This window comes from Scheffersomyces xylosifermentans, assembly GCF_036884685.1.
Source record: "Scheffersomyces xylosifermentans strain CBS 12540 chromosome Unknown RJT20scaffold_7, whole genome shotgun sequence".
NCBI lineage: Eukaryota > Fungi > Ascomycota > Pichiomycetes > Serinales > Debaryomycetaceae > Scheffersomyces > Scheffersomyces xylosifermentans.
Window position 1 is genome coordinate 1,591,946 of NW_027042945.1, and position 27,598 is coordinate 1,619,543.

At 39.6% G+C, this 27,598-nt stretch overlaps 16 protein-coding genes across 16 annotated transcripts; 7 read left to right on the top strand and 9 right to left on the bottom strand. All coding sequences in view use genetic code 12, as the record gives it.

Annotated features, from left to right (window-relative positions):
- Positions 1 to 1,236: 1,236 nt before the first annotated feature.
- Positions 1,237 to 2,483, top strand: RJT20DRAFT_60620 (uncharacterized protein). The gene has a single exon (XM_064920948.1). It carries the CDS (start codon positions 1,532 to 1,534, stop codon positions 2,390 to 2,392), a length of 861 nt encoding a protein of 286 aa, XP_064772809.1. The 5' UTR covers positions 1,237 to 1,531; the 3' UTR covers positions 2,393 to 2,483.
- On the bottom strand, positions 2,484 to 3,860 carry RJT20DRAFT_60619 (DNA-directed RNA polymerase I subunit). Its single transcript, XM_064920947.1, has one exon. It carries the CDS (start codon positions 3,820 to 3,822, stop codon positions 2,575 to 2,577), a length of 1,248 nt encoding a protein of 415 aa, XP_064772810.1. The 5' UTR covers positions 3,823 to 3,860; the 3' UTR covers positions 2,484 to 2,574.
- Positions 3,861 to 4,033: 173 nt separating this feature from the next.
- Positions 4,034 to 4,782, top strand: RJT20DRAFT_60652 (uncharacterized protein). Its single transcript, XM_064920951.1, has one exon. It carries the CDS (start codon positions 4,211 to 4,213, stop codon positions 4,724 to 4,726), a length of 516 nt encoding a protein of 171 aa, XP_064772811.1. The 5' UTR covers positions 4,034 to 4,210; the 3' UTR covers positions 4,727 to 4,782.
- Positions 4,783 to 4,838: 56 nt separating this feature from the next.
- RJT20DRAFT_137066 (uncharacterized protein) lies at positions 4,839 to 6,086 on the bottom strand (the record flags this gene model as incomplete). Its single annotated transcript, XM_064918536.1, has 1 exon — positions 4,839 to 6,086. One exon carries the CDS (start codon positions 6,084 to 6,086, stop codon positions 4,839 to 4,841), a length of 1,248 nt encoding a protein of 415 aa, XP_064772812.1.
- Positions 6,087 to 6,221: 135 nt separating this feature from the next.
- RJT20DRAFT_60657 (uncharacterized protein) lies at positions 6,222 to 7,246 on the bottom strand. The gene is made up of 2 exons (XM_064920952.1): positions 6,584 to 7,246; positions 6,222 to 6,484 (listed from the first exon to the last, which is right to left on the bottom strand). The coding sequence occupies exons 1-2, from the start codon at positions 6,783 to 6,785 to the stop codon at positions 6,357 to 6,359; spliced, it is 330 nt and encodes a 109-aa protein (XP_064772813.1). The 5' UTR covers positions 6,786 to 7,246; the 3' UTR covers positions 6,222 to 6,356.
- A 745-nt stretch (positions 7,247 to 7,991) lies between these two features.
- On the top strand, positions 7,992 to 9,192 carry RJT20DRAFT_137068 (uncharacterized protein; the record flags this gene model as incomplete). The annotated part of the gene is made up of 2 exons (XM_064918537.1): positions 7,992 to 8,375; positions 8,446 to 9,192. 2 exons carry the CDS (start codon positions 7,992 to 7,994, stop codon positions 9,190 to 9,192), a joined length of 1,131 nt encoding a protein of 376 aa, XP_064772814.1.
- Positions 9,193 to 9,322: 130 nt separating this feature from the next.
- RJT20DRAFT_130927 (mitochondrial 54S ribosomal protein uL16m) lies at positions 9,323 to 10,312 on the bottom strand. Its single transcript, XM_064917889.1, has one exon. The coding sequence runs from the start codon at positions 10,070 to 10,072 to the stop codon at positions 9,377 to 9,379; it is 696 nt and encodes a 231-aa protein (XP_064772815.1). The 5' UTR covers positions 10,073 to 10,312; the 3' UTR covers positions 9,323 to 9,376.
- Positions 10,313 to 10,400: 88 nt separating this feature from the next.
- MSF1 (phenylalanine--tRNA ligase) lies at positions 10,401 to 12,262 on the bottom strand. Its single transcript, XM_064917890.1, has one exon. It carries the CDS (start codon positions 12,247 to 12,249, stop codon positions 10,852 to 10,854), a length of 1,398 nt encoding a protein of 465 aa, XP_064772816.1. The 5' UTR covers positions 12,250 to 12,262; the 3' UTR covers positions 10,401 to 10,851.
- Positions 12,263 to 12,496: 234 nt separating this feature from the next.
- RJT20DRAFT_130929 (NAPDH-dependent diflavin reductase) lies at positions 12,497 to 14,589 on the bottom strand. Its single transcript, XM_064917891.1, has one exon. It carries the CDS (start codon positions 14,471 to 14,473, stop codon positions 12,662 to 12,664), a length of 1,812 nt encoding a protein of 603 aa, XP_064772817.1. The 5' UTR covers positions 14,474 to 14,589; the 3' UTR covers positions 12,497 to 12,661.
- Positions 14,590 to 14,707: 118 nt separating this feature from the next.
- On the top strand, positions 14,708 to 16,911 carry RJT20DRAFT_130931 (uncharacterized protein). The gene has a single exon (XM_064917892.1). It carries the CDS (start codon positions 14,962 to 14,964, stop codon positions 16,855 to 16,857), a length of 1,896 nt encoding a protein of 631 aa, XP_064772818.1. The 5' UTR covers positions 14,708 to 14,961; the 3' UTR covers positions 16,858 to 16,911.
- Positions 16,912 to 18,610, bottom strand: RJT20DRAFT_130932 (uncharacterized protein; the record flags this gene model as incomplete). The annotated part of the gene is made up of 1 exon (XM_064917893.1): positions 16,912 to 18,610. The coding sequence occupies exon 1, from the start codon at positions 18,460 to 18,462 to the stop codon at positions 16,915 to 16,917; it is 1,548 nt and encodes a 515-aa protein (XP_064772819.1). The 5' UTR covers positions 18,463 to 18,610.
- On the top strand, positions 18,540 to 19,769 carry RJT20DRAFT_60705 (uncharacterized protein). The gene has a single exon (XM_064920953.1). It carries the CDS (start codon positions 18,760 to 18,762, stop codon positions 19,684 to 19,686), a length of 927 nt encoding a protein of 308 aa, XP_064772820.1. The 5' UTR covers positions 18,540 to 18,759; the 3' UTR covers positions 19,687 to 19,769.
- Positions 19,770 to 19,852: 83 nt separating this feature from the next.
- On the top strand, positions 19,853 to 21,721 carry PGA27 (Pga27p; the record flags this gene model as incomplete). The annotated part of the gene is made up of 1 exon (XM_064920859.1): positions 19,853 to 21,721. One exon carries the CDS (start codon positions 19,853 to 19,855, stop codon positions 21,719 to 21,721), a length of 1,869 nt encoding a protein of 622 aa, XP_064772821.1.
- A 209-nt stretch (positions 21,722 to 21,930) lies between these two features.
- RJT20DRAFT_146676 (CIP1 protein) lies at positions 21,931 to 22,818 on the bottom strand (the record flags this gene model as incomplete). The annotated part of the gene is made up of 2 exons (XM_064918875.1): positions 21,931 to 22,675; positions 22,706 to 22,818. The coding sequence occupies 2 exons, from the start codon at positions 22,816 to 22,818 to the stop codon at positions 21,931 to 21,933; spliced, it is 858 nt and encodes a 285-aa protein (XP_064772822.1).
- A 1,382-nt stretch (positions 22,819 to 24,200) lies between these two features.
- On the top strand, positions 24,201 to 25,280 carry RJT20DRAFT_589 (diacylglycerol kinase; the record flags this gene model as incomplete). Its single annotated transcript, XM_064920868.1, has 1 exon — positions 24,201 to 25,280. One exon carries the CDS (start codon positions 24,201 to 24,203, stop codon positions 25,278 to 25,280), a length of 1,080 nt encoding a protein of 359 aa, XP_064772823.1.
- Positions 25,281 to 25,440: 160 nt separating this feature from the next.
- Positions 25,441 to 27,041, bottom strand: POT1-2 (Pot1-2p). Its single transcript, XM_064917894.1, has one exon. The coding sequence runs from the start codon at positions 26,757 to 26,759 to the stop codon at positions 25,545 to 25,547; it is 1,215 nt and encodes a 404-aa protein (XP_064772824.1). The 5' UTR covers positions 26,760 to 27,041; the 3' UTR covers positions 25,441 to 25,544.
- Between the last annotated feature and the right edge of the window lie 557 nt (positions 27,042 to 27,598).

A 27,598-nucleotide genomic window follows, 5' to 3' on the forward strand; every position in this document is an offset into this window, starting at 1 on the left:
AACAGTCTGCAAATGTATGAGTAAGGTTTGGTATCGAATTACAATGAAGATGTCAATGTTTGTAGCGTTGCGGGTTTATTTGAAGACGGATATTCTCTGTATAAATTTTCTCCGAGCGATCATAAGTTGAACTACATGCTTTTTCAAATGCGAGTAGTTCTTTAATTCTACCTCTCTCCTAGTGCCTTATTGTGTTTAGGTTGGGGGAAGAAACGTAAAGTGGCCCTGACATATAAGCTAGTGACACCATTATGCCAACACTGCCAAGAAACTTCCAAAAACTAGAGTAGGCTACTAATATGTTATTAAATGTCATGGTGTCAGGTACATGTCTGTGCAGTGTCTAGTATTACTGAATACTGGAAGTCAGATGCACTTCGGGCCGCATCAGGGCTTGTCATTAGCGACCATTACTCACAGTTCAGAGGGAATTTAGAATACACAAACTGATTATCCCCATGCATTCTTAAATACTGATACGATGTTTCCATCAAGACGGTGTTGATAGCAAGTCAACATCGTAAGTGTAGATCAAGTCATTCATGAAAACATACTCTGTCTGTCACAAACCAAAGCCCTGATTCCAAGCCACTTCAACTTCACAGTTATATTATGGTGGAAAAGCAATCTCACCATTTGAATTAAGTCCGTTTATCCACGCGACCCAAAGGGCTTCTTTTCCCGAATTTCACTCCTATGGTACATGTTGGTGATACATGCGCGGCGAAACTAGAGAGAAGAGATTTTGTGGATCCATTACCCAAACTTCTCTTAAGAACAACCGTTCAACGTCTCGTAGGACACCTTTTGATCTTCAATCCTAATGACACGGAGCCCAAATTGTGGCAGAGGTAAACTAATCCAAAAAAAAAAAAAAAATGCTAGGGTTTCCTTTGATAGCAGAGTCCCTACAATCTGAGTTTCAATGGCGCATCTCCGCATTCTCCTAACACAGCCTAATCTACCAAAGTAACCACCTCATATACCTAGTTTTCTCCGTCTCACATACTACAATAATTATGATAAGGACTGCCGTAGGGGCTTCCAGGAATCAGAAATAGAAATTAGCAACAAGGGCTATGCCAATTATAGCATACGTCAAGCCACGGAAACTTCCAGTCTAAAAATATATTAGAAGTTTGATGCAGGCCGGAAATACGAAGGCTGCAATTTCTCTTATGCTACTGATTTTAAGCGATTATATAAGCGGGAAATAAGCTCTTATGTAAGCGGTTAAATGGAAAATTTCTGTTAACTATGGCAGGAAATGAGCAAAGATGAGTTAGGGCTCCAGAAAATACGGTGCGCTATTGTTGTAGCCGCTTACGTTGTTGAATTAGGCGTATACGATTATGGAACTCATGATGTTGAAGACTTCTAAAATGCAGTTTGATTTGTCTGTAGTATCTGAGGCACGGCTGGATATGATCTAGTATAAATAGAAACGAAAAGCCAAGAAATATGGTTTTGAGTTCCTCTTACAATCAGTTTGCACCCATTCAAAACACATCTAGCCGCACACAAATTTACCATGAGTTCCATATTTGATGCAACCGGCTTCTCTTTGAGGGAGTTGCCATACTTTCACCAATGGGAAGCTGTATTTTATGTACAATTGATATGGTTCGCTTTGTTAGTGGTTGGATCGTTGTTGCTTATCCTCATTAACTTTAGCCATTTATTTTTGGCAGGCTTGAAAGGGTTTGCCATTTACTTCCTGTTATTTTGTGCCTTGAAGACTGCTGGTGGTATCTGCTCTGTGATATTCTTACATGGCTCCACAATGAGCGAGGGAGTGTTTATTGCGTCTTATATTTTCAATTCCGTTTCGCTAGGTGTTTTGACCAAGTCCATGTTCCCTTTCCTCGAGAAGATGATGAAGGGAGATCCAACATTGGACGAGAAAGTGGAACAGCGTCCTTTGCTCCATTTTAATGGTAGCCCAATCACTCCATTGAGAATCCTTACTTTGTTGTTGACAGTCGCAATCATTACTTCGATTGTTGGTGCGACCGGGATTTCTTCAACTCCAGTTTCCTCTACAACCACTACGATGTTCAAAGTTTCTGCGGTCTTATTCACAGTCGGAGTCTTGGCCATGGCCGCTTGTTTGGTGTATGTTGGATATAAGTATTCTTATTACTCCAAAATCTGTTGGATACTTTTCATTAGTGTGCCATTATTAATTGTTAGATGTTCTTACAGTTTGGCTTCAGCATTTCATGGGATCAACTTTTCAAGTCCAAGTCAATTCATGATTATTTTTGGTGATTACAAGTATTATGCATTCATGTCTTTGCTTACAGAAGGTATTATTGGAGTCATCTATCTTGGAACGTTCTTTTGGTTTATTACCTCGCATAAGTCTTTGAGTAGAGGCTCCTCCTTGTAAGCTTCAGTGAAGATACGTCATTTTTTGGTCTATACTTTAAATCATTAATAGAACTTTAGGAACTGTATAGCCAATTTATGGTAAAATTTTCCATCATCTACAGTAAGCTAATCCTAAATTTAGAATCTTATTTTAACTATGTGTTATGATGACTTTAATATACAAAATGCTATGTTTTAGTCTTAACGACCTCCTCTCTTTCCTCTCCTGGTCATTTCTGGCAACTTGAATGGCACCTTCAATGAGGCAATCTTGTAGGTACTGGCTGCGGCCTTAGGAATTCCAAATGCTTCTGCCTGTCCGACTGTAGCCGATTTAATAATTGCACCCAAAGCCTTGAATAATCCAACCAACCTTGTTGGTTTCATATTTAATTCGTTTGCTAATGGTGGCAATTCAACCATGAAGTTATCAATGTGTAAAATAATAGCCAATAAATAACACAACAACATGTCTTCGTGATGTGGGTCAATTACAAATGATCTGTCCTTAGACTTACCAAATTGAGAAGAACGGGCAATAGCGAATCTCTCCAAGATACCGTCCACTAAGACTTCTGAAGGCTTGTTTTGCAATCTGGTCATTAATGTCTGTTTGTCCTTAACTCTTCTATTGTCGTAGACTCCAAATAATAAGGAGGCATACATTAACAATTGCAACTTCTCTGCATTCTTTTGAGAAACCAATAATGGAAGACGCTTATTGATGTAGCTAGATTTGCTGTATGGCAACAACTCGATTCTTTCCTTCTCATCAATGTCAGCCAACAATGGACTGATACGTAAGAAATCCCATTCCTTCTTCGGTATTATATTGATTAATGGATAGATGTCTTCTACATTAGTAGCATCCACATTGGCCACTGGTGTAGGTCTATCGTTGGTGACCGATTCAGCCATCTTCTCTCTGGTTGGTAAGTCTTGGGTTGACAGTTTGACGTTGTCAACAATATCCAATTCGATATCTTGCAACTTTTCGGCATCAATTCTGTTCTTTTCCAAGTTCGTGATAGCAGCTTTGGCTTTCTTGGTACCAAATGCTTCACCCAAGGCATTACGCTGGGTAGCGAAACGTACACCAGCTTGTCTGATGGCTGGGCCCTTGTAGGTACGCTTACTTTTCGCAGTAACCTTGGCATTTACAAATGGTGCCTTATATAAATCGACAGACTTATTGACAGGATCGTATAAAGCTACTAGGTAGTCATTTTGTTCCTCGGCTTCAGTTTCTCCGTTGTAGTCCAAGGTGTCATTTTCAGCGTGGAATACGTATTTCTCTGCCTTCTTGTGCTTAAACAAATCAAACTCAGTCTCAGAAGGAACAGATAATCCATTGAAGAAGGATCCTACAACGGCCACTGGCTCCTCCGTGTAAGAGGAGATTCTAATCTCCGTAGTCTTGGACTCTCTAGGTCTCTTTACACCTGACATTACTTTACAGCTTCACAGCACTACGTTCCAATTAATTCTAACGGACTTCAACTTCTCTTCTTTCATCTCATCTTAAATTTATTCGATGCAAAATCGATTTGAAAAAAAATTGTCGCACGTGAAAAATCACGTGGAAATTTAAAGTATTGAGATGCTGCAACTCTGTAGTGTTGATATATTATATATTGTATTATATATGTGTAGTTGTTATGTAGAACAACTCTATTTTAAAGTTGTTGCTTGGTTACTGCAAGATTGTAGTGAGTGTTGTTTTAGTAAGTGTAGTTTTAGTGAGTGTTATTTTAGTGAGTGTTGCTTTAGTGGTTTAGTGTTTTAGTGGTTTTGCGGTTTGGTATAGTTTTGTATTCTCGAAGGCTCTGTTTATGAGATGACATACGTTGAAGATAGTAATGTGGAAAAGTCATATTACGATATTCTTAAGGTGGAATCCACTGCTACAGAAGCAGACATAAAAACGGCATACAGACAGCTTCTCTTGTCTACTCATCCGGACAAGACTGGGAAGAGTACTTCAACAGAGGTTCAAATAACACTTATAAAGGAAGCTTACAAAACGTTAGTGGATGCACAGTTGCGAAAGAATTACGACAATTCGTTGGCAGAGTCCACAAAGCGTCATGGGTTCAATCTCAATGGAGACGGCCTTGATACATACGGTTTACATGACTTTGAAGAAGAGGAGTCTGGAGATGAAATGAAATGGTCCAAGATGTGTCCTAGATGCCAGATCCCTCTGGGAATGGTACTAACGGAAGAAAACCTCCTGCAAAACGGAACCGACGATGGAAACGGTGGCTTCGATATTATCGTGCAGTGTTCCAGTTGTAGTTTGTGGATCAAAGTCAAGTACTACGAAGACGTTGATGAAGAAGAACAAGAGTAATGCGAAAAGGATGGTATAGCATCTGTATATAGTGTAGATAGTTACAATAGGATTATAGTTACAATTAAAGGGTCTATTATAGATTTCCACTACATGAAACCAAGGAAACAAGCTATATAAAGAGGGCAGCCAACGGTAAGATATGAAAGAACCAAAAGAGCTTCAATATAGCTTCTTTACTTATTATCATTGGGTTTGAAGAAGAGTCCCAATCCTTGGTTCCGTTTGTAGTGAGGTTGCCAGTGCAATTAATGAAGTGGGTAGAATTGTCATAGACTGGCGTAAACTCAGGACTTATTGGCAATGGGTTCAGCTGTTCCAGTCGTTGATCCCCAGTACCTGACAATAGGTTCCCAAGATTCGGAATTGAAAATCCATCCGTCTTTTTCGTAGGTTGCATGTTGAATGCCCCGACTAGACTATCACTTTCAATAAGATTATGTGCCCCAACTTTTAGTTGAGTTATATTCAAGCTCACTGCTTTCTTGTGGGCATATTTTATTGTATCAAATACGGTGTTCTTCACCAACCTCTGAGCCTTCTCATCCTTGGACATCTTTGATATGGCTTTTCGTGGTCCAACTTCCAATACAAGGTTGTATAAGGAGTACCATTCATTCAATTCTGTCTCATTCATCTTCCTCGTTGCATGGTTAAATCCCTTTGTGACTAATGCATTCACTCCCGAAACTGCATTTTTGAACATCTTCGAACTAAGAGCGGTATCTGTCATATTTCTTAAAGCTTGAATTAATTGCTCTTCCTTATGTGGCGGTAGGAGAAGGGACGAATTACCACTCTTACTGTCAGTGTTGTTTGTATTTGCTTGTGGTGGAGTCTTCACATCTCTTTTCGAATCAGGAATGTTACTTTTATCTTTATGCAAAGGCGACTTTGTTTTATTTCCGTTGGTGCTGTTGGACAAAGCGTAATATTCATACCTAGAATAACCATCGTCAGTGTCCGAATCAGAATCCACATCAGTATCAAAGGCGCCATACCAGAAGTTATCGCTATCATAATCATCATCGGATACAATGGCACAGTCCACATCTGAATCATCACTGCTTTTGTAGTACTCGTAACCGCCGTAATCCTCTTCATAGGGGTCATCGTAGTTATTATTATCGCCTTCATAGTCATCTTCACAAGACTCTCCACGGAAGTAGTTCAAGATACTCTTAAATGAGAATTGGCTCAATGCCTGTTTGGCCAGTTTCGAATCTCCGGCATCAATAATAAGAATTGGCTTGGTGGAGTTTTTACGTGATCTGAGATGTACGGCCAGCTTTGTTTTGGATCTGGGATGATGGCTTGCCACTAGAAGGTTAGCTAATAGAAGCCAAATGATGATAAGCATATTGACTTCACCACCTTTCTATAGCAAAGAAGACACAATTGCTAGAATCTAACTGTAAAGAAACATGATTATATTCTTTTGTATATCCTTAGCCGCCCATATAGAACGCGGGTTGGACCCCCCAAGTAACGATTCAAGTCTATCATGGAAGTAACGTTATTAAAATGAGAGACCGTTTCATGTATTGTGTTTGGTACCATGGGTTTGATCCCATGAGTTTGATTCCATGAGTTTCATTGCATGGGTTTGATTCCATGAAATTGTATGACATTACCTGCGTTTAACCTTCTCTTCCAACTCCTTGGACCAAGCATTAAGTTCCTTGGTGATGACCTCTATTTTTGATACCTTGGACTCGATGTCTTCAAGGATTTTGTCGTAAGACAAGAATTCCGTATCTATAACGTGTTAGTAAGAAGAAGCAATAATGGCGTCAGATGCAATGCAAATCTGAAACGGGAAGAGTAGTCATTTGTTGGATAGTACATAGTACATACGCAATTGTTCTATTTGTTTAGCATTCTTCTCCAACAGATTGAGGTTCTGTTCGAGTTTGATATAATTCAATGACTGGTTGGTATTGAGGTTTTCCAAGAGATTGAGATCGATGGTGGAAACCTCAGTATCGGACTCAATCAACTTGGAGAGCGAGTTTAACCCATGGTTAGCTAGTTTTGGGGTGTCTCTCAGCACAGACATTGTAAAATGTATTATACGGTGAGAATGAACAAGAACGAACGAGACGAAAATCGCACTTCTGAACCAGTACCAGTAATAAAGCAATAAATCTTACACTAACGACAATGTATACAGCTCATGGAAAAACAAGAAAGAGTATCCAGACATACCGAACTACTAAAAAAAAATACTGTACACATGAGACAAGAGACAAGACAAAGGTACCAAAAATTCCGATGGCAAGTAAGGTACAGTGTAGATAATGAACGTTATGAGGCTGAGAGCACTATGTAATGGCCCAATAAGGCTATCAAAGAAAAGAACTTGAAATCTTAAGATTGGAAACGTTTTGCCAACTACTACATTCGATGAGTTGTAATTGAGGAATATATAAACCCCATCATGCTCATGTATACGTTATAGATTGAGCATGTTCTTTTGGTGAATTCATTTCTATATTGAGACAGATTTCTCTGAATCCAGTTTATGCTTTACTACAATATTCGAATGGTATCAACCGCAATTGAGAGACACGAACTACAGAAGCAACCGCTGTACTCGTATCCTTATCCCACACAGCGAATCCATCTTTAAACAGCGATAATTGAGTTGATCTGAGAGCAGTAGGCATGTCTCGAATGTATTTCAGGAGATAACAGAGATTATACCAGATGGTATTGAAATTAAAGAGGAGCTATTTATGTCAGTTTTGAAGGATCACAATCGAAGTACGAAGATACTATTGGACACTCCGTTGTTAAGAATTCATAACAAATCGGAAGATAAGTCTACAAGTCAAGAAGAATTCAAACTGAAAATGAAAAGAAAAAGAAAAGACAGCCACTGTTTGGCAAGGAGTCAGGCTTCTATTCTGTTAGAGCTAACCTTCATGGCAGCATGTTGACTATTGTACCAACAAATTAATCCGAGCTCAAATTGATCCAATGAGCAGAGAAAAGTTTATAAAGACGAATCTTACATGGAGACTACTAGAACAACAGCACTCTTTCTATGAGGATACTTGCAATGAATTAGAGGCTAATATCCAACATTATTTCAATGTTAGAATAGGAGATAGAATTGAAAGACTCTATCAACAACTCAGTGACAAGAGCCTCTTTTTCCGGCTGTCAACAGTAAGAAAGCCCCATTGATGAAGACCAATAAACTCTTCAAGCCAGATGTCATTCATTTTAAAGCAATTGAAGATGATGATTTTTCAAAGGAATGGCCTGCAATCTTGTACGCGATAGGGGACTACAACCAACTTATGGTATGAAAAATGGATTCAACATGATGCAAGCAGCAATTAAAAAGTTCATTGCAGAGGAAAAGAAATCGACTCACAAAAAGACTATATTTGAAGATGACCAGTGTGATGAAGGTGTCATATTTACATCAGTGCTCCGAAAATACGTTTATGAGGCAGTTCTTGGTGGTCAGATAGAATTCTCTGGCTTTTTCAGAATTGACATTGGCGAAACAGGCCAAATGACCATCGAGTACTTTATTATTGAAGACCCACAGACAGTTGCAGGCGGTATTACCTTAATGTCTGCGATTGCAGGCTTTTTCTTTGATGATCAGGGAGCAGAAGCTGCAAAGGAAAAGGTAAAAATTTGGTATGATGAAGCATCCAAGATAATGAACCCAGAAGATCCACTCGCAAATGTGGTTGCAGGATTTTCCCAAGGACCCCACACCCAGCGGATCCAAAAGAGCTCGTAAGTCTGGAGGTGACGCTTCTCAAACGAAGAAGTTGGAAAAGATTACTGAAAGCTACGAACCAAATGAGTTAGAAATTATTAGAGGAAACACGTATTGCAGAGTTGTTCACAATACGCAAAAGCGCTATCCATCTTTAAAACTACCTTCTACAGTGTTCACTAAGTTATATCACTATGACAGAAACTTGTTGGAAGATTACAGCCTGATTGATTTAGTAGATGGAATTCCCAATGAAGAGACATATTATAACATGTTCTTGCATGAACTTGAAATAAATGAGAGAATTTCCCAATCACAATTTGCCTATCATTTTCCAAAGCTTCTTGTTTCCGGTTATTGGAATGGCCATCGTGACCGGCCTATGCATATCTTCCAATATCTCGGAGAAGAAATGCCAAAGAGAAAATGGGATAGGTACAAGGTTCACAGGATCGTAGAAGAAAGACTACAAGAGTTACATCTGTTAGGAAATTCACATAATGACATCAGAATCCCTAACATTCACGTCTCTACTGCCGGCAAAGTCTCGTTAATTGATTTCGGATTATCAGATAATACCAATAATCAAAAGAATATTGAAAGGGATATGATGACTCTCGACCACATTTTAGGTAGCCAAGATTGTCCAGAATGGGAAGACACGTCTTCTGACAATAGTACTGAAGAAGGCGAGAGTCAGTCATCTAGTGACAATGAATAGGATCACAAATGTACATACCAATGACTGAACAGCCTCTCAACTATTCCTACACCAAATAAACACAGCTAAGATTATAAAATGACATACCTGAGAAACTAGTGACTACAATTAGTGAATATTATCACAGATCTTTGCGGCATAAATAATCGTTTATACAAGTAGTAATTTGTCTATGTACATCTACCTAACGTCCCCTATACAATTTATACAATGGATCAGTCTTTCCAGCTTGGATGTTGGCCCATTTCTTGGTAGGCTCAGCATTCAACTTGTCTACGTAGTTGACAGGTTCTGGTTTGTCGATCAAGTGAGTCATACTCACTCTGATCTTAGATTCTTCAGTGATTATCTCAAAGAGTCCTGGCAACTTGTCAGCGGCCTTTCTCAAAGCATCTCTAGCGACCTTGTCATGAATATCTCCTCTGATCTCAAATAGCACCTTTCCGGTTGGAACACGGCAAGCCCAATGGTCAAAAGGACCCTTACCCTTACCCATTCTGGTCTGGTTACCCTTGACACAGACGGCGGTGTTACATGTGAATCTGGTGATCAAATCTGAACGACTTGGTCTGAGTTCTCTTTTCAATACCTTATCAGCGGCCAAGAGTTGGTTGGCGTCCATACGAATACCCTTGGATTTCAATCTTAATCCGATTTTACCGAACTCCAACGAGTTTCCCTTTATAGATCCACCGGTTCTGACGCTCACTTTACCCTTCATGGTCTTTCTGACTGCCTTGTAACGAGGAGCATACTCATGTTTGAATCTCTTGGTAATTGTATTAACCATCATGCTACTGGTTGGACCCCTGAAAACAGTGCTGGCCTGACGAAACGGCGTCGATACTCCAAAGAGCATTGATCTAGCTGCACCGAACATCTTAATATCCTACGACAGCCACCGGTAACTACTATTGCAAACGATATCAACTTCTTCAAACAACGATTTTTCACTTTCAAGAAAACTAAAATTGGAAAAGTGAAAAATCGAAAAATCGCCAGGTTTGAGATCCATGCCGCAACCAAATATTTTGTTTCAAGAGATTGGATCCATGCTGCAATATAAATGGCGACTTATGTATGATAGACTCCCTCATACTCTCTCTAGATAGAATACAGTATACTATATGAATAATTATGATAGAATTATATATATATGTAATTGGTATGATGATAGATACTCTAAGGACGGAAATTCTATAGAAATCTGCTATATTTATTGGTATTGCTATATTTATTGGTATTGCTATATTTATTGGTATTGCTATATTTATTGGTATTGCTATATTTATTGGTATTGCTATATTTATTGGTATTGCTATATTTATGGTATTGCTAAGTGCCATTGACGAATATTCTGTATGATTTAATACAGAAATACTTATGGTAGTATTATATATATGTATATATATATATGTTATATATTTATATGTTAATGTAATTGGTGCCATTGATGAAAATCCTCTGTCGTTGTAGGAAAACTTTTTTTTTGTAATTACTGCCATTCCTTAACTTCTATAGTTGGAGGAAATACAGCTTTGCTTGCTCAAATACAGAGGTTTTTTTATATTACTTTTTTGTAATTGGTGTCATCGATTGGCTTATATGTATTTACAAGTAGAATTTGCTTATTTTAAATATCTGGGAATTGAATTTGGTTCAACGGATCTCAACATCGAAGTATTTCTTCAAGTCAGCCTCAACCTTATTATGAACTTCGTTGATTTCCTCATTGGTAAGGTTTCTGTCCATGGACTGGTAGTTAATACGGTAACATTGAGACTTTCTTCCGGTTTTTGGGTGTACAAATTCATCAATATTGGCAACGCTTTCAGCAACGTCTCCGGCGTGAGTACGTACAATCTCCATGACGTCGTTTTCATGGAGCAAGGAGTCAGTGGGCAACCAGAAAGACACGTCTCTCTTAATTCCAGGGAATTTGGAGTATGGAACAAAGGTAGCGATCTTTCCTTGTTGGAACTGGTTGCTGAATCTTTCATCTAAAGACCAGAACAATCTGATATCAGGAATACCAAACAATAACATGGCAATTCTGTCGATTCCGATTCCGAAAGCCCAGCCCAACTTGTCTTCACCGAGGCCAGCATTTAGGAGCACTTGTTGCTGTACAATACCACATCCACAACATTCTAACCACTCACCTTTCCACCATACTTCGATTTCCCAAGAAGGAGACGTCCATGGGAAGTATGCTTCAACCCATCTAATCTTTAATGGCTCATTCAAGTATGGCTCAGTTGAGCCTGCCAATCTTGCCGATTCTCTAGCGGTTTCAAAGACTTGATTGACCAAGAATTCGACCAGCTTCTTGAGGTGGACTTGAATCAATTGAACTTGTTTTTCAGTCATATAGTCTTGTTTAGGATTTTCTGCGTTAATAGGCTGTTCTCTGAATGGGTCTTCTACAATGATATTAGTTTTAGGAATAGACTCGATGTCCTTGAGGATTTGTTCCTCTAAGTTTGGAGTGTTCTTAGACCATGTTCTAGCACCTTCTAACTGGTGGAATGCTGGGTAATGGGTTCTATCGATCTCATCTTTTCTGTAAACATCAGCCGTTATAAGATAACCAGGGGTTTCACAAGTTTGGAAACATTCAAGTTCGTGAGCAGAAGTGTGAGTTCTCAAAAGATTGTCCTTGTTCAAGTAGTATGTATCAGACTTGGATCTACCAGGATGGTCATCTGGGAACCCCAAAACATCGAAGTTCTGGAATGTAGTAACCGCTGGCTTGAAGTTATTGTAGAAAGTGTATCCCATGTCTTTCATATTTCTCTCTATCAAATCACGCAAAATACCAATAGGATGATTTGGATTCTGGTGGAGTTGTCTCTTGGTGAGTTCCAAGATGAAGTCCGGAATGTTCGTCCATTCGTCGGTCTTATATGACTTTCCATCTAACACGATCTCATCCGGATACTTTCTAGCCTGAATGGTACTGTATTTGAACCGAGAAAAGACAGACAAAGACCACGACAGTCTCAAAAATGCATTCACTGCTATCCGATTTCTCACCGGATTGAGCATTTCTAACATGTTTATATTTGTAACGACTGTAAAACAAATATACCATGATCTTATGATTCTGTTGAAGAAAGTGAAAAATTGGCTATACCTGGTGCCTGCATACAGACTGGATTGCAAAAAGAGGGTTTGTGTAATAACTGTTAAGTATGGGGAATAATTGTGAATGAACAATTGATGGGTTGGATGGGGTAAATGAAGGGGTATGGCAATAGTAGTGGCTAAGTGGTTATTTGGCGAGGTAAGACAAAGATAACATGTTTGTTCTAAATATATATATATATATCTAATTCTTTGTAAGTTAAAGCACCCTGTCATGTACTATTCCGTGTCTATTGTCTACTGTCTATTCATAAGTGTTCTATATATCCTATTCCATAAGTTACATTTTATGTACATAAGTGTATTTTTAGAGCTAGACCTCCTACCACACATCCTCCCTGTAGCGTCCATTATCCTCCATATCAAATACATATTTTTGAGCCTTTTCTTCTTCGAGGTCTCCGAATTTGCGTAATATTTCAATGAAGGTAAGTTTAACTTGCTTGGGCATCTTCCCGCTTGAACCACAGACAAATACCAAGGCATTCTTGTTCAAAATCAAATCACCTATTAGTTTATACTCGTGGAAGAGATTGTCCTGGACGTACTTGATCTTGGAGTCAGCATCCCTAGAAAAGCAGGGAAAATTGTGAAGTTTTCCTCTGCTAGTTAGACCATCCCACAACTCAGAAAATAGATAGTCTTTTTCCTTGTATCTGCAGCCATAAAAGAGATACAATTCTTGTTTAATATCTGATTCAGAGACATACTCGATTAAGGATTTCATAGGAGCAATTCCTGTTCCAGGTGCCACCATAATTATTGGAGGGTTGGGTACTTGTGGAAGAGAAAATTTCATGTTCATTTTTTGAGTCGAAAATAAGAGTTTATCGCCTTCATGCAACAGTTTCAACCATTTTGAACAAAGACCCCTTCTTATACGTCTGATTATAGTTTTATACTCAACTATTGCTACCACAAGCTCTACCAGTGTCGGGCTGGGTCTCGAGGCAATCAGAAAGAATCTTGGCTTGATCACAGGGAACAAGTCAAAAATATAGTTTATCGGTATTCTTAAATTTTCCTGGAACTCTAGAAGTGTCTCTAAAATCAGCCTTCTGGGTCTATTAGCATAGTTGTAAAGCTCTTCACTTTCTTCAAAATTGCTGAACTCTCTTAACTTCTCTTGCTCTCTTTGTCCATCTTCAGTCGAAGAGTCACCAAAGTGCCATAATTTACAGAAGAACGATCTTCTAGGAATAGCCATAATATCGAAATGATGTGTCAAGAGTGATCGCAAGGTAATGTACTTCTTGTCTATTAATCCTCCATCTATCCTTGGTAATTCGCCTTCTATGACTAATGGCTTGTCTGCAAAAGGTTTCCAATGTGGTTGCAGTTGAATGAGTAATTCCACACTTTGATTGTCGTTTGATGGGTATAATGAAACTGTATCGCCTGGAATATATCTCAAATCCTCTGATTCTATAATAACGTGCCGCACATCCTGAAAATGATCTTCACTAGTAACTCTGAGATTTTGCTTAAGTACTCCAAATTTTAGGCTGGTGTCTCCAGAGACTTTCCTGCTTTGAGATATAATGTCCGACTCTTTCACCGTATCTACATCAGGACTCTCTTCCAATGCTATGACTTCATTTTTTGGTGGAGGTAAAAACTCCTCATCGAGTGCTACAAGATCGGGAAAGAACTTCTGCAATGAAGAAATCAATTGCAGTTCCCATTCAGTGTAGAAGCCGTCGATTCCTTGAGGTGACATTTCGTCGGCCTCGCATCCAGGTGAAAGTTCCTCGCAGCCAAGTTGAACGAGTCTCGTTTGGAGCTTTCTGATAGCATAGTTGAACATGGTGTATGACGAATCTCCAAGGCCAAAGGTCGAGAGGTATATATGGTTTAATAGATCTGAAGGAAGCTTCTTTTTGAGAAGAAATTTCATGAATTTCTTCGAGTTCCTCGGGAGCTCTCCTTGGCCCGTTGTGGAGCATATTATTATGAGGAAATCGGTTTCTGTCACCAACTGTTTGAGAGGATAGTCATCTAATGCAGCAAGCGTTGGCTTCAATTGGAGATATTCTAGCTTAAAAGCAATTAAGCGGGCATAGTCTTCGGCGTTTCCATTCTCTGTTCCGTACAAAATCGTAACACATCGTGGGTTAGATGAGTAGTTCTTCATATCTACTCTTCAATACCCCGAATTCTTCTTAAACACTGATCTTCTCCAAAGACTTCCTTATACCATCAACTGACTTTCTTTATCTAAACCATCTGCCACTGAAAAGTTGTCTTGCGGGTAACCCACCCTGGAAGCTAACCTGTAAAACGGCTTTTTCCTGTCTATGCAAACATGGTAGCGCACCCTCACAACCTGCAAATACTCTGCTTCACCAAAAAAACCGCCAAATTTCGAGAAACAAACAAAAGACGTGATAAACAGAGTTGTGACAGTAGGGGTGTGATATAGTACTGTTTAAGTGTAGCGGTTAACTTCTAGAGTGTGGAATCAGTATATAGACACTGTCAAGAACGTCCAAGGAAATTTTCGTGGGTTGAATCGAAGTATTATTGCGTTTTACATCGGTACATTGTGAAGTTTTGTACGAGTTGTTGTGTACTATATTTATTTACTAGTAAAGAGCGTTAGATAGTACCTAAGCAGCAGTGATGGTATCGAAGAGAAAAAGCGTTGGCACATCGCCAACATCCCATAAAAAAGTGAAGGTAGTGACAGACATCTCTCATACACCAGAAGAGTTCAAAAAATTCTATACTTCCACCATTCAATTGGTGTTGGATCTCAAGGATGAAACCACCGACGATCAATTGGCTTTTCCCTTCATTAAGGTGCCATCCAAAAAGCTCTATCCGGACTATTACGATATAATAGCAGAACCAATTGCCTTGACAGATATACAGAAAAAGGCCCTCAAGGGGAAGTACTCGGATTCGTCAGCAGACGGGTTTTTAGCGGACTTCAAGCTCTTGCTCGACAACGCCGCAAAGTATAATGATCCAGAATCTTGGATCGTCAGCGGAGCAACTCAGATCTACGACTTTGTCAAGGAGCAAATCGAGGAATTCGAAACGAGTCCACCTGCTGCTCCCGAGCATCCAAAACTCAAGCTCAAACTTAAAGAACCCACTGAGGTGAAGAAAGAATCTGCAGCACCTAGAACTCCGAGATCGCATCACAAAGCAGCAGCTCCAGCTGATGATGATAGTATTACTTTCGGTAAACTTCCAGAAATCTGTACAAAGTTGCTTAACGATGTTATTGAACATGATTTCCCTGATGAAGGTATCATAAGTAGTCCATACATGGAAGACGTAGATTTGGAGGAATATCCGGACTATATCACCTATGTGGAAAAGCCTATGTCATTTAACACAGTACTTTCGTTATTGAATGGAAAGAAGTTGTTTGGACCTAGACTCTCTGTTGCAGACAATTTGCAAAAGTTCTACGACACCACAACGCTCATATTTACAAACGCAATGACTTATAACGACCCTTCTTCCGAAATCTATCAGGATGCTGAAAAATTGAAAGTAGTCTTCGACGAGAAGTATGACGCTCTTAAGGCAAAGGTCGAAGGACATTCACATGGATCGAAATCAAAGGCCAGAACTAATAAACCTAAGCTCAAGTTAAGTCTTCATGCTCCAGCTTCTCCTGAACCAACCACCGAAGAAGTTAAAACACCAAAGAAAAGAGGTAGAAAAAAGAAGATTATAGAACCTGAAGTCAAAGCTGAAGAAGAAGACGAGGAGGAAGATGATGTAAACGATTCAGAACTTTTACCCAAAGAAGAAGAGCCAGAACCTGAACCAGAGACCAAACCAAAGGTTGTAATAGAAACAGACAAATTTACCCCTAATACCTTGGGAAAAACGTTACCTACTATACCAAAGGGCGACTCAATTATTCAAGAATCGTCTATACTGTCATCCATTGCGGCAGTCGGCAATATCACCCAACACATACAGCAAAAGGCACAACCAAATGTGCCATTGCAGAGACACCAAGACTTAAAGAAAGCGTTATTTCCAACACATCAAATTGGTTCTGTAACATCAATTTTTGATTATAGAGTGCCATCAAACGGATATGCAGTTCAGTCTTACACAGTGACATTGCCTCCAGATGTCCTGCCATTCGTAACGTTTAAGGCTTCTTTGCATAATATTCTTTACGATATCAAAAGTGACGACTTGATCGATGGGCGTGGATATCTCAACCTGACGTCGGACGAAGATTTCCAATGTAAATTGTACCTCAATGATGAAGAAGTCTCAAATGGTGGTGACTGTTTTGAAGAAAAGAAAGAACAGTTGGATCTACTCGCTGTTCAATATGATTTAAAGTTAAATTATGGCCTTAATTACTTGAGCTTTGAATGCAAGGTTGCGCCACCATTAAGCAAGAAAATGAAAAGCACGGTAGTTGAGGATGATGAGGAAGAAGTTTCTAGTAGGCATACTAGACATCAACTTCAGCAGTTGAAGATGTCCTGGGACGTGGAGACAATTAGCTTTTATGTTATTTGTAACTCTACTTGATCTGAATAGTTTCAAAGTAATATCGTTTGTGTAGCATTAATGTATAAATATACTTTCCTATTTTCCTATGCAGAAGCTCGAAAAGACCACTCCAAGTATTTCTTCTATGCCAATAGCATCTCCAGTTATCTTTCCAATTCCCTCAACAGACTGTTTCAAACTTTCTGTTGCCAAAACAACGTCATCTTGATGCTTCCAGTTGCAAAACTCTTCGAAGCCATGAAGAACATCGTTCACCAAAATATCCTGAGCTCTTGAAGATATGATTATCGGGTCAGTTGTTTCGGAAAGGGTGATGGTTTTGAAGGTGTTATTAAGGGTTTCATTAAGTTCATCAATACCTACTCCTGTTAAACAAGATACGACATGAAAATTAGATAAGTCTAATTTTAATTCGCTTGCATAATGCTTCAATAAGCTATGCTTCAAATTTGGATCCTTGACTAAATCCTCCTTATTCAAGACAACTATAATTGGACGGTTCAAGTCACTGAGGGACTTTAAGTGATCTAACAATTTTGAGCTGTTCTTACTATTATCTTCCTCTAATGGCAAGACAGCTAGTATAAGGTCACAAGAGTAAGACTTTGCAATAGCTCTTCTCATACCCTCAACTTCTATCTTATCGGCTGTTTCACGATCTCTGATTCCAGCAGTATCACCAATTACAACTTTATATCCATTGATATCAAGGGGTACATCTATTATATCTCTTGTCGTTCCCGCAATATCGCTCACAATGGCAGCATCTTCGTTTGCTAAGAAGTTGAGTAAGGACGACTTGCCTGCATTAGGTGGCCCTAGAAGAATCATCTTGATTCCCCTTAATAAAATTTCCGAAGACCTCACTTTATTCAAGTAGGCTTCTATCTCTGCTTGTATTGTCTTAATGTTCTCCTCAACTGTCTGGAAGAGCTGAGCAGCTTCCTCGAGATCTTGGTCTTCCCCGAAATCAATCAACGTTGTCATTAAAGCAATGTTATTCAATATTTCTTCTCTCCATTTGACAAATATTTGTTTTGTATGACCTGTAAGAGAAGACAATGATGCTATTCTCTGTGTTTCAGTTTCAGCATCGATTAATTCTCGTATTCCTTCTATTTCCGTGAGGTCAAAGCGACCGTTGATGAATGCTCTTTGGGAGAACTCTCCATTTTCAGCGTATCTAATGTTAACGCCGCAATTAGGATCATGTAAATCTCGTATTGAATTGAGAACAGATTTAATTATTGCTGTTCCTCCGTGGAGGTGCAATTCCAACAAGTCTTCTCCCGTGTAAGTGTTGGGTGCCTTAAAGAAAACTGTCAACGCTTCGTCTAGCAAAATACCGGAGCTTGGCGAGTAAAGCTTCCTGACACTAGCAAGTCTATGTTTCGGTTTTGTCTTTGTTCTTGTCAATTTGTTGTATACGAATATCGACTGCGGTCCCGATACCCTTACAACTCCAAGAGCTGCTCGTCCCATCTTAGTAGAGAGAGCATAAATTGTAGGCCGATGGTCATGAAAATTAGTAGATAGCGGCCGTATAAATCGAGGAATTGGTAAAAAAACTCCATTTAAACTCCTTCCACAAATTCCTGCCCATGAAATCTTCGTTTTAAGCATACTAGAAACCTATTTACAGCTATCTTAGTCCCCAATTACCATGCTTGCCATAAAAGAGCAATGACTTTTCGCATCTTCCGATGCTCATCTTTGAAAAATATCGCCAAATTTATGACATCACCGAAACTTTAATTTCTTTAATCCGAAAACCTGGAGAAAGAATATTTAATAAAATTTTGTTTGAATTGAGTCTGAATTGAGTTGTCTAATTGATATTTGTATTATTATCTGGTGAGTTATTTGTTCCAGGTGGGTTGTATATAAATAAAGAATAAATAAAGAATAAAGTAAAGTAAAATGTTCAGGAAAATTATACCTGTACTTCGTTTCCTGACAGTTAATGCTCGAAGCTTCAGTGCTTCTGCTGTATTTGCTCACGAAAACCCACTAGGACTACCCAAAATTAAACGGGATGGAACGGCACCAGAGATGCCAAGAATGTCCAAGGGTTTACCCATAAAACAGAAGATCCCCGGGGTGAAGAAAGTGCTATTAGTTGCTTCCGGTAAAGGAGGTGTTGGGAAGTCCACGGTATCTGCTAATTTGGCATTGGCTATACAATCTACGGGCAAACGAGTAGGATTACTTGATGCAGATTTATTTGGACCTTCGGTGCCAAAATTATTGAACTTGACTGGTGAGCCACGTATATCTCCAGAAGGGAAGTTGCTTCCGCTTAGCAATTACGGTCTAGAGACTATGTCGATGGGATACCTCATTGCACCCGAAAATGCCGTAGTGTGGAGAGGGCTTATGGTGATGAAAGCATTACAGCAGTTATTGTTTGAAGTTCAATGGTCAAACCTCGATTACTTGGTAATAGATATGCCTCCTGGTACCGGAGACACTCAATTGACCATCAGTCAGCAAGTCAAGGTAGACGGTGCCGTGATTGTAAGCACACCTCAAGATATAGCGCTAATTGATGCAGTCAAGGGTATAACGATGTTCAATAAAGTCAATATTCCAATCCTCGGCTTGGTACAGAACATGAGCTACTACGTGTGCCCCAAATGTAATCATGAATCCCATATCTTTGGAACTGAGGGTGCTCGAAAGGAAGCAGAGAAGCAAAGTTTAGATGTGTTGGGATCTATTCCCTTGAATGAAGAAATATGCACTCAGTCAGATAAAGGGAAGCCAATAGTAGTTTCAGAACCCAGCTCTGTGGTGTCCCGTCCATATTTTGACATAGCAAAAAGAGTACTCGCCAAGCTTGAATAACCAACTATACATATAAGAGATCTTTCCAAGCATACAAATTGAGGTGGGCGCTTATGAAATTGCGATCGTTTTTGCGGCAAATTAATAGGAAAACATTACCATTGTATTAGGAAATAACTAATCAATACAAAGAGGCCAGTTTAAATAACAACAGTAGGATTCCAGGATGAAGTTCCTCATTTATTCGTTTATGATGGTAACGTTTTCGGTGTCGTTGGTGGATTCTTCTTCTACCAATATTCCTTCATTCAGCCTATCCGATATTATCCCATTTAACAGTACATCCCAGTTCACGATAGAACGATTCAGAGATCATTTAAACACCCTAAAATTGGCTCTACCGCTTCAAGATAATGACAATAAAATCCAAGAGCTCAGAAACTTGTTCAATTTAAGGCGGAGCAAAGTATCAACAACTCTGACTTCAAAGACGACATCTACCAAGAAAGCTCACACAACGACTCAAGTTCCTCCTACTCAAATACCACTTCAAATCGCTGACGGTCAGATTCCTTTCATTCCCATCGTTATCAGCAGCACAGAGTATAAAGAAACAGTTTCTAAGAACACTTTCCTGGAGAATTCACAAAGCGTTAATATCCCGCCGCCAGGTTTTGTCACACCATCAATCGATACGATACATGTGACTAGAACGATAACTGAGTACATAACAATGCATCCAAGTGTAATCCCAACTTTCGATATTCAAGACTACACTGAACATTTAAGTGATTTAAAGTTCACCTCATCTCCTACGAATGTTCCCACCGAAACACCAACTCAAGTGGATGGAAATAGAGAGAAAGAAGAGAGCGCAATACATATCAAAGAATTGAGAAGGATAGAAAGACTTATAGAAGATCTTCGTGAAGATATGCTTCGTCAAAAGAAGGAAGCAAATATTGTCGGAGAAGTGATCAGCCTTCTTTCGAATCATGAAAAGAACCATGAACAACAACGAGTAAACGAAGAAAGTGAGCTAAAATCAAGTTCTATCCTGATTTCTTCTTCACTACCTCCCAGTAGTACAGTTACTGAAGTTTACCAGTCTCCTGCAAGTAGCTTAACGCCCAATGAGACTACACCGCAGGAGTCAATCACCTTTGATTCCTCAGTAGCGGCGACAGCAACTGGCTCAAGCTCTTCAAGCATAGCACTAAGAACCAAGTCACATGGAAAAGGTGCTAAGGATCTTTTGAATCTGAAAACACCCGAGAATAAGATATTGATTGGACCCCAGTTTCGCTTCCACAATAAGGAAGGAGATTCCAAACAGTACGACGTGGGATATTCGAAGCCAAAACAGCATTGGAATGAGGAAGTTCAGCAGCATTTGACGACTTCAAGCACCTCAAGCACTTCTCCTTCAACAGCTGCATCCAAGAATATAGAAACTTCTTTCGCCACAGAAGTGAAGAGTGCTATTTTATCAGATGCCAACTTAGACCAAGAACTACTCTCATACCTCAAGACTGTGTATCCTGAGGTTGCCAATCTTATCTTTCTGCGATCTACGAAGGTAGAACCATTCAACCAGCCCTATACTTCTATGGAGCAAAGTTTGTACTTGAGCGCATCGGCCAGTGTCTCTTCGTCAAGTCAGGAAACGACGAACCCAGATAAACAGTCCCAGATAAACAGTACAGAGTTTCGACAAAAGCATCACTCTCCTGATGACATTATGCACGTTCCCAAAGAACTTCAAGATGAAGCAGTAATTTCAAATGCATTCAAGACGTTCCAAAGTAAAGAGGAGTTAAGTTCATCCTATATTAAAGAGCAGAAGCAATCGCAACAAGGAGACCAGTCAATTCCTATGGGGAATGACAGGGCCAAAACGAAAACATTTGTGGCCGGTAGTACTCACCGTGATAAGGGAAGACACCGTTCACGTCATTCTAGAAACCGATCAGATATTGACTTCGATGTATTTGGAGTTAGAAAGGAGAGCACGGCCACGAAGCCAGAGTGTATACTTTCTTCGTTGGCTGCAGCAGCTGTTGCCATGGTGGTATTTAGTTTCATGTGGATGTAGCTTTTGCCTGATGTTTATTCCAAGGTATAACTTGGTGATGGCGTAGCGTAATTTCTATCTGCTATTATTTGTTATTTATTTAGAATGATCGTCTTATAAACGTATTGTGAAGAAAGCATACTATGACTATATAACTTATAATACAACCGAAGTTCTAAAAGCGAATTTAAGTACTAAATGTGTTTCTCGTTGATATTCAGAATATTTGGTTAATACTTCCCCCATTTCCACAAAGTCTCTTTGGGGTTAACTAGTTCATTATGCAATTCACTGGAGTATGCACCCCTGTCTAATCCCTGTGTGCCGATTGTTTGCAAATACAAATTTATGTCTTGAAAGTCAAATCCACGAGCAAGCCTCTCCTTCAAATCAGCTGCTGCTTCTTCTTTGGTCATTCGTTTCACAACCTGCAATTTGACGTTGTGTGTGGATTCATACCTATCGATGATATCATGGAAACTGACAATATCACTATGGATTTTGAAAGTATCGGGTATCAAGGAAATATCCAAAGTTACCAAGATTAGAACAGAATTGGCGACATCTTCTAATTTTGAAATGCCAAATAGAGAATGAGGATCGCCTCTTTCAGTGATTGTGTTTGATTCAGGATCTATCCCAGCAAATCCCACAGTTTCGTAAAGGAAATCACCAGGTACTGCCCAAAAAGAGGTAAAGACATCAACAGTCTTTATCCCAAGAGACCTAATTCTCTCAGAATGGAGCTTCTTCTGTGGATAATAACCAGGAGCATATGTATCAACTTGGGAGATGTCAAAACCAAACTGCGAAGGAATAAATATCTTTGGCCTAACAATAGAAACAAATTTCTCCATAAGTTTAAACAATTCATCGGTATGAGAGAGTAATTCTAGCACCACGTCTATGCCAGATAGAACTTGAGAAATGGATTGAATTGTGTCGTCTGGAAGCACCTTGGCTATATACTGAATTCTCTTGGTTGTGGAATCTCAGACCTAGTACGCCTTAATGGGAAACTCGACTTTATCATCATAGCGACCAGATTCTATAGCTTCAATGAAATGCTTGCCTAAGTAGCCATTTACGCCAAAGATGGCAATTGAAATTTTAGCCATATCTACTATTGTTGACCACGAAGGCTCACATATGTTTTCTTTCTGAGTAGTATTTATGTTCAAGGGTAATGGTTGCAACTTCATTCTTTTTGCAGCATATCACAATTACGCCTATAGTGTGATGACAAATACGGTACATCATGGTTCGGGTATTATCCTATTCAGATTCGGACATTAACTCCAAGTATCATGCTTACTAAAAAGAAAGACGCTTTCAGGTGGTGAAATATATGAACTTTGTCGGTATTACTATGAGAAGTATAACACCGAACTTAATGATGGAGCCGTACGATGAAGTCAAGAGGTGGTATGAGCTTAAGCATTTTGTACACGTTGGCCACTAGTGCAATTCTGTATTCCAGGGAATACAATTGGTTTAATAATGAACATCATAAAACCACTCTTTTTGATATTATATCCAATTTAACATAAGTAAGTAGCTTGACTTTCTTTCGTTTACATGGTTACATGGTACATGCAAAATGGTCGATTCTATTCAATTCTGTTGAATAACAGCGAATTCTTTTATACTACTGCCTCTATGAGAGCTTGCCTCGTTTCTATAGTGCTTAATCCCCTGTTCCTTTTCAATTAAACTCGTCTAACTTTAAGGCATCGTTCTTTGTCGCCGTCATTGCTACATTCAGCTTAAACTTTTCTCCTGTCCTGAATTTCTATGGCAGCTAATCACTCACACAAATACACAACTTTAACCGCCAATCACACAACATGCTGCTCTCCCCCCTAAACAATGACAGGTAACAATGCGTAATTGCGACCTCTCTCCGCACTATTTCAGTCACCATGCACCAGTGACACCTCAGTACCACATAAGCGATCCAGGCGCACTTCACTAACACACACACACACACATATAATTTCAAACACCGATCCCGTTACAAATTACATCATGAACATGTCAAATTAAATAATATCGCTAACGGTGACCGCGCATCGCATCTCATCTCATCTTCTTCTATTCCCTTCTCCATATAGCGCTGCCGGCATGGTACAGCCATAGTGTAATTACACGTCATTCTCCACTCTCACTCCAAATGCCACATTATTTTGACCAAGTGACAGCTAACTTCCCTACTTCAGCCACTTTCCTAACTACACTGCCCCCTTGCCAGTCTCCCCTGTCATATGCATTCACTAGATAAAGCCTGTCATTTCTGCACAGAGCTCACCTGTCCATTTGTTTATCATTTACGGGGGTAACGCATTTTTTTCTTTTTTCCTTTGTCTCATCAGAACATTTTGTTTCGGTGAATGATCTTTGATTTCAGTATCGTCTATTTATCCGGTCAGAAGTTGCATTTATGGTAAGTTTGATACTAGTCGTTTTATAGAACTCTTAGAACGAAATTGTATCTTTCCCAATGACCTCCGTTCCTAGCACTCCGAAAACACCGAGAGCTCCGAACACTTCGGTGGCCAGAAAGCAGGCAAAGCAGACTCCTAAATCGGTTTCGATAGCCAAAGCCACTTCATTCTCATTCGACGGAGAAGACTCGTACATCGAGGAAGAAGACGCCACTTATATGTTCAACGACACAACGTCGCTTAGTGAAGACGAAGACTACGACAACGACGAAGACGACGAGGGCGATTTCGACGCTGTTGATGAGATGACCTCCGAGGATACTACCGAGGTCGAACTAGATGAAAACATAGTGAGCGATAAATTAAGCACAGAAACAACAACAACGATACGGGAAGAGTCCACGATTGTGGAAGAAGTCGACCAGAATCAACCAGATGTACCTGAATCAAAATTTCGCCAATTCTTGGTGAAGCATGAGATATCTAGAAAAGTTTTGCATTCGTCAATTGGTGTGTTTACCTTGTGGTTGTATACCCTTGGAGTTACCACAAGCCAGTTACCATTACCATTATTTGCACTCGCTGTTGTGATCTTCTTAAATGACTATATCAGATTCAAAAACCCAGAATTGAACAAAAAGATCGTGAAACAGTTTTGGTTTATCATCAGAGAAAAGGAAGTCGATACTTACAATGGAGTGTTGTATTACTTGATTGGCTTAGTGATAGTGTTTTTGCTTTTCCCTAAGGACATATGCTTAATGAGTGTTTTGCTCTTGAGCTGGGCTGACACAGCTGCCTCTACTATTGGAAGAAAGTTTGGAAAGTATACTCCGAAAATCAGTAAAGGAAAGTCTGTCGCTGGATCACTCGCAAGCTTTGTAGCCGGAGTACTTAGTTGTTACTTGCTCTATGGTTACTTCATTCCAGTTTACGATTCACAGGTGAATAGGCCAGGTGATATCTTCTGGTCCGAGGAGACAAGCAATTTGAGTTTCCTTGTTTATGCATTATTCAGTGGTGCCATTGCAAGCGTTTCGGAATTTATCAACCTCTGGGACATTGATGACAACTTCACAATTCCAGTTTTGAGCGCTGTATTCCTTTATGGTCTAGTGACGGTAGCCCACATTTAGTATTTTACTTCTTCCTTTAATCTTGCTATATAGCATCATAGGATGAGTCCTCTGTTTACAGGCAGACGGGGTGTACCTTAATATTTCTAATAGTCTACGCCATTGATACCCATATAGATTCGTGATATATATCTCTTTAATATTATTAATTCTTTCTGAATGCTGTCCTGTAGTTGGCTTATATAGAGTTTAGTAAAGGCCAGTTTGATCAAAGGCGTATGCGCAATTAGTCTTATTTGTCTAATTAATATCTACTACGTTAATCTATAATTCGCTGGCAAACAAACCGGCAAAACCTTGACCTGTCGAGGTACACATGGATACGACACCCAATTCCTTATTCTGTGACTGTAAGCCGTTAATCAAAGTAGCAATGACCCTTCCACCAGTGGCACCAAGTGGATGACCGAGTGCAATAGCTCCTCCGTAAGGATTTACTTTGTCATAGTCAAGTCCCAATTTGTCAATGCAGTAGATGGACTGAGAAGCGAATGCTTCGTTGATCTCAAAAATGTCAATATCTTTGCTACTAAGTTGCAATCTGTTAAGCAACTGAGGAATTGCAGCCGCAGGGCCAATTCCCATGAAGGCTGATGGAACACCGGCAACGGCGGAGCCTAAAAACCTTGCCACAGGCTTAATGCCGATTCTTTCAGCATTAGCTCTGGTAGTCAAAATAACAGCAGAAGCACCATCGGAAATTTGAGAAGAGTTTCCGGCAGTCGTGGTACCGTCCTCAGCAAAGACCGGCTTCAAAGTAGACAATTTCTCGTAAGAAGAACCAGCACGGATACCGTCGTCCTTAGAGATTTCAACGTAGTTGTCTGGTTCACTTGGGTCGTTGGTTCTAGCTCTGATTGGAATGATTTCCTTAGAAAAATGACCAGATTCGGTGGCTTTAGCAGCCTTCAAGTGGGACGCAACAGCAAATTTATCCTGATCCTCTCTTGAGATTCCGTATTTCTTGGCCACATTTTCACTAGTTATACCCATTGGCATTAATACATTCTGGGCCTCCTCGCTAGCACTTTCTTTGAATGGCTGGTAGATTCTGGTGGGTATACCTCTGTGTGGGAAGTAATCGTGGGTCATCGACTCTACACCTGCAGCAATGGTAAATTGGTTCTCGCCGGTGAGTAAAGTACCTGCACTGTAAGATACAGCTTGGGCTGATGATCCACATTGTCTGTTGATGGTGTTTATGGTAGTTTTGATTGGAAAACCGGCCTTCTTGGCAGCTAATGCCGAAGCCTTTTGACCACCGAGGGTTTGAAGAACAGCACCAACCAAGATATCGTCCACCAACTCTGGATCAACACCAGAACGTTCTATGGACCCTTTCAAGACATCATGTAAGAGCTCTTCTGGGTACATCTTAGCGAGGCCACCTTTGACACTCTTAGTGATAGGGGTACGGTAAGCAGACAACACCACTATGTCATTAGCGGATTTCTTAAGTATGTTTGCAACAGAGGACATGATTTCAGTTGAAGTCTATCCAACAAATCTGGAAACACTCATTGCGGAAGAGCCTGTTTATATATGTAAGTGAAAAATTTAGTAAGTGATTATTATATTTTGTGGGGCAGATTTCCTTTGGTTAAAGGTTTTTCCGCTTTTTATCATCAAATAGGATGAGAGTAGTATTGGAGAGGTTTTAGTTGATTGAATTTGAAAAGAGGCCAAGTTATTTTCTGGGACTTTAAGTAAGTGTTCTTGCTCATTTCCTGTTGAATGTGGACAAGAAGAATTGCTTTAGCGTCTCTTGGTTAGATTTTGAATTGTAACGTTGGTATGTGATTAGTTGGAGGATTGAATTTCCGGCATTCGTGAAATCCATCGATCTGTAAATCCGCATTTTCCGGCGTAGTGTTTTTCCATGGAAATTACACTATTACAGACTATTAAGGGTAATAAGGTTGTGGATAAAAATAGTTGTTTGTTATCTAGAAAGGGCTGGAAGGTGAGCTCAGTTTGTTAGTCTTTGAATCGGATAAGAAAACAATGTATTTGATTCCTACGCTATCTATAGTGCATTGAAGGTACGCCCATAGTGTACAAATACAAACAAAGGCTCATCAGGAATAATGGGTGTTTTGGCTATAGTTAAATGGGACACAATTTGGGGCTTGGTGTTTTAGAAGTTCTAGCAGTAAGGTAAGAACTTCGATCCTCCTTATGAATGAGCATCCTCACACAAGAGCACTGCAAGGGCTGCTTTCCTATAAAGGCACCGTCTACCAAGTATTCTACCAAGTATCCTACCATGTACGTAGCCTTATATAAGGACTAAAATTGGTAGTAAATGTGCTTATCTA